Consider the following 2,141-nt stretch of genomic DNA (forward strand, 5'->3'; position numbering starts at 1 on the left):
TTCCAGAAACATACTTAACCCTTGTTTGTTGAAGCTCCATCATTCCTTGCCCTTTTCTTCTGACTGCCACCACCACCACTAGCCTTTCTCTGTTTTGCTGTTGGACCTCCTTTACAAGATCTTGCATTGTGTCCAACAGTTTTGCATATTGAACATGTGATTATTGTTGGATCTTTTACCTTTTTTCTTGGGATCGTCTGGTTTCCTCTTTTTTTGCCTTGTAGGTCTTCCTATGCTCCTCTCTGGAATAGGGGTAAAACTTTAGGAAATTGGAAGGTTGGCCATGCATCCTTATCAGGTAAAGGATGCATATGTTCTCCATAGGTGAGCTTGTAACATTGACCCCTATAGAATCCATGCACATAGTCCACTAGTTGCTCCCTATTGTCAAAAATGGCTCTACATGCATGCTTACATGGGATTCCAGTTATCTGCCACCCCCCATATAAGAATGTGCCCTTAAGAATGTCCACTGTATGAGGTTTAGTACCCTCAAGCACCTCAAACTCCCCACCACCTGCTTTAATAACCATACATTGGTTACTCCCATGGATATTGTACTCCAATATCTCAATAGCATAAGGTGTTGGCTCATGCATTTGCAAGCCATATGCCACTTCCATTCTTTCAGCCATCTTTGCCATGAAATCAGTTCTGATTCTTTCCATAATGGTCATCACAGGCTTCTCTCTTAAATCATTTATAAGTGCATTGAATGACTCCACAAAATTGGAGGTGTTATGGTCACAAGCAATGGCTGGGTCAAACTGTGATTTTGACCATTGGTCCTCAACACTTAACAAATAATCAGCAGCTGACCTGGACAACTTATTTATCTCCTCAATTGCTTTGTGAAATGCATGAGTTGAGCTTGCATTGGGTGCCCTCCAAAACAAGTCATGGAATGCAGGCCCTCCCCATTTCAGCTTGAAGTTGGAATATAAATGTTGTACACAAATCCTCTTGGTGCACTGAGGAAACTCTTTTTCAAGTGCCCTCTCAACTCCCTTAATTCTGTCACTGATAAATGTCCAATCCCATTTGGAACATCCAACACTCTAAAATGCCAACCTTAGATATCTGAAAAAATAACTCCAAGATTCAGTGTTCTCCTTCCCCACAATTGCATATGCAATACAATATAGATTATTTTTGGCATCTAAACTCATAGCAGATAACAACATCCCCTTATACCTCCTCTTTAGATGACACCTATCAACACCAATGATGGGCCTACAACCTCTCAAAAACCCAAGAATCTATGAGTGAAAACCCAAAACATAGCTTTGAAGTGGACTGGACCACCAGTTTGACCACCAGTCTGACCAGTTTGAGGGTTATGCCAGGTAATTAAAGCCCAAGAACCTGGATTAGTCTGTTTTATCACCTCTCCATAAGCTGCCAAGCTATTGTAACTCTCCTCAAATCCCCCATACATCATTTCAGCCACAACAATTCTGACCTTATACATTGTCCTTAGGCATACATCAATGCCATAACCCTTCATTAACAAATCTGCCATAGACTTAACTGACATCTCAGGATGAGCTCTCAATTCAGTCTCTAACTTTTTAGCCATCTAAGGAACAATGGCCATATGATTCTTTTTCAAGTTAAACCACTCCTTATGGTTTCTTGTTAGAGTCTTAATAGCCCATGTAACAGAGTCAGGCAAACATGAGCTATGAAGCTTCTAAGTACACAACTTCCCACTACATTCAGCTGTATATCTTCTTTTATCAGATTTTAACACAATGACACTGAAGCCCTCTTATACACGGTAATCAGAGAGCACTGACAGAAACTCCCCCTTAGACATGAACATTAGCCATGGCTTTAACACAATCTGACCCCATCCAGCTGGTGTATACATCCTTCCATTCTTGTACATTTTCAAACTCTGCTCATTATCTTCTTCATCTTCTTCATTAAGTTCAACAGTGAGCCCACCATCAAATGGATGAACAGCCACATTATCATCCAACTCCTCAATCTCTTGGTCTTCAATTATTGCACTGTCATCACTATCACTACTATCCTCACCATCACTACAATAATAGTCCTTATCACTCTCATCAGTCTCATCAATGTCATCATCCACCTCCTTAGAAGAATGAGACACTCTATTCCTTCTAGGCCTG

General features: G+C 40.7%; 1 protein-coding gene across 1 annotated transcript; it reads right to left on the bottom strand.

Annotated features, from left to right (window-relative positions):
* Positions 1-230: 230 nt before the first annotated feature.
* Positions 231-1,579, bottom strand: LOC141617017 (uncharacterized). The gene is made up of 2 exons (XM_074434187.1): positions 1,274-1,579; positions 231-1,058 (listed from the first exon to the last, which is right to left on the bottom strand). Exons 1-2 carry the CDS (start codon positions 1,577-1,579, stop codon positions 231-233), a joined length of 1,134 nt encoding a protein of 377 aa, XP_074290288.1.
* Positions 1,580-2,141: the final 562 nt, after the last annotated feature.

This window comes from Silene latifolia, chromosome X (assembly GCF_048544455.1).
Source record: "Silene latifolia isolate original U9 population chromosome X, ASM4854445v1, whole genome shotgun sequence".
Taxonomy (NCBI): Eukaryota; Viridiplantae; Streptophyta; class Magnoliopsida; order Caryophyllales; family Caryophyllaceae; genus Silene; species Silene latifolia.

Excerpts from the sequence above, each read along its gene's own strand:
- LOC141617017 (XM_074434187.1), bottom strand. The coding sequence starts at position 1,579 with ATGGCTAAAAAGTTAGAGACTGAATTGAGAGCTCATCCTGAGATGTCA. Across the intron at positions 1,059-1,273 it reads ACTTCAAAGCTATGTTTTGG|AGTGTTGGATGTTCCAAATG; the intron begins GTTTTCACTCAT and ends TTGGCATTTTAG.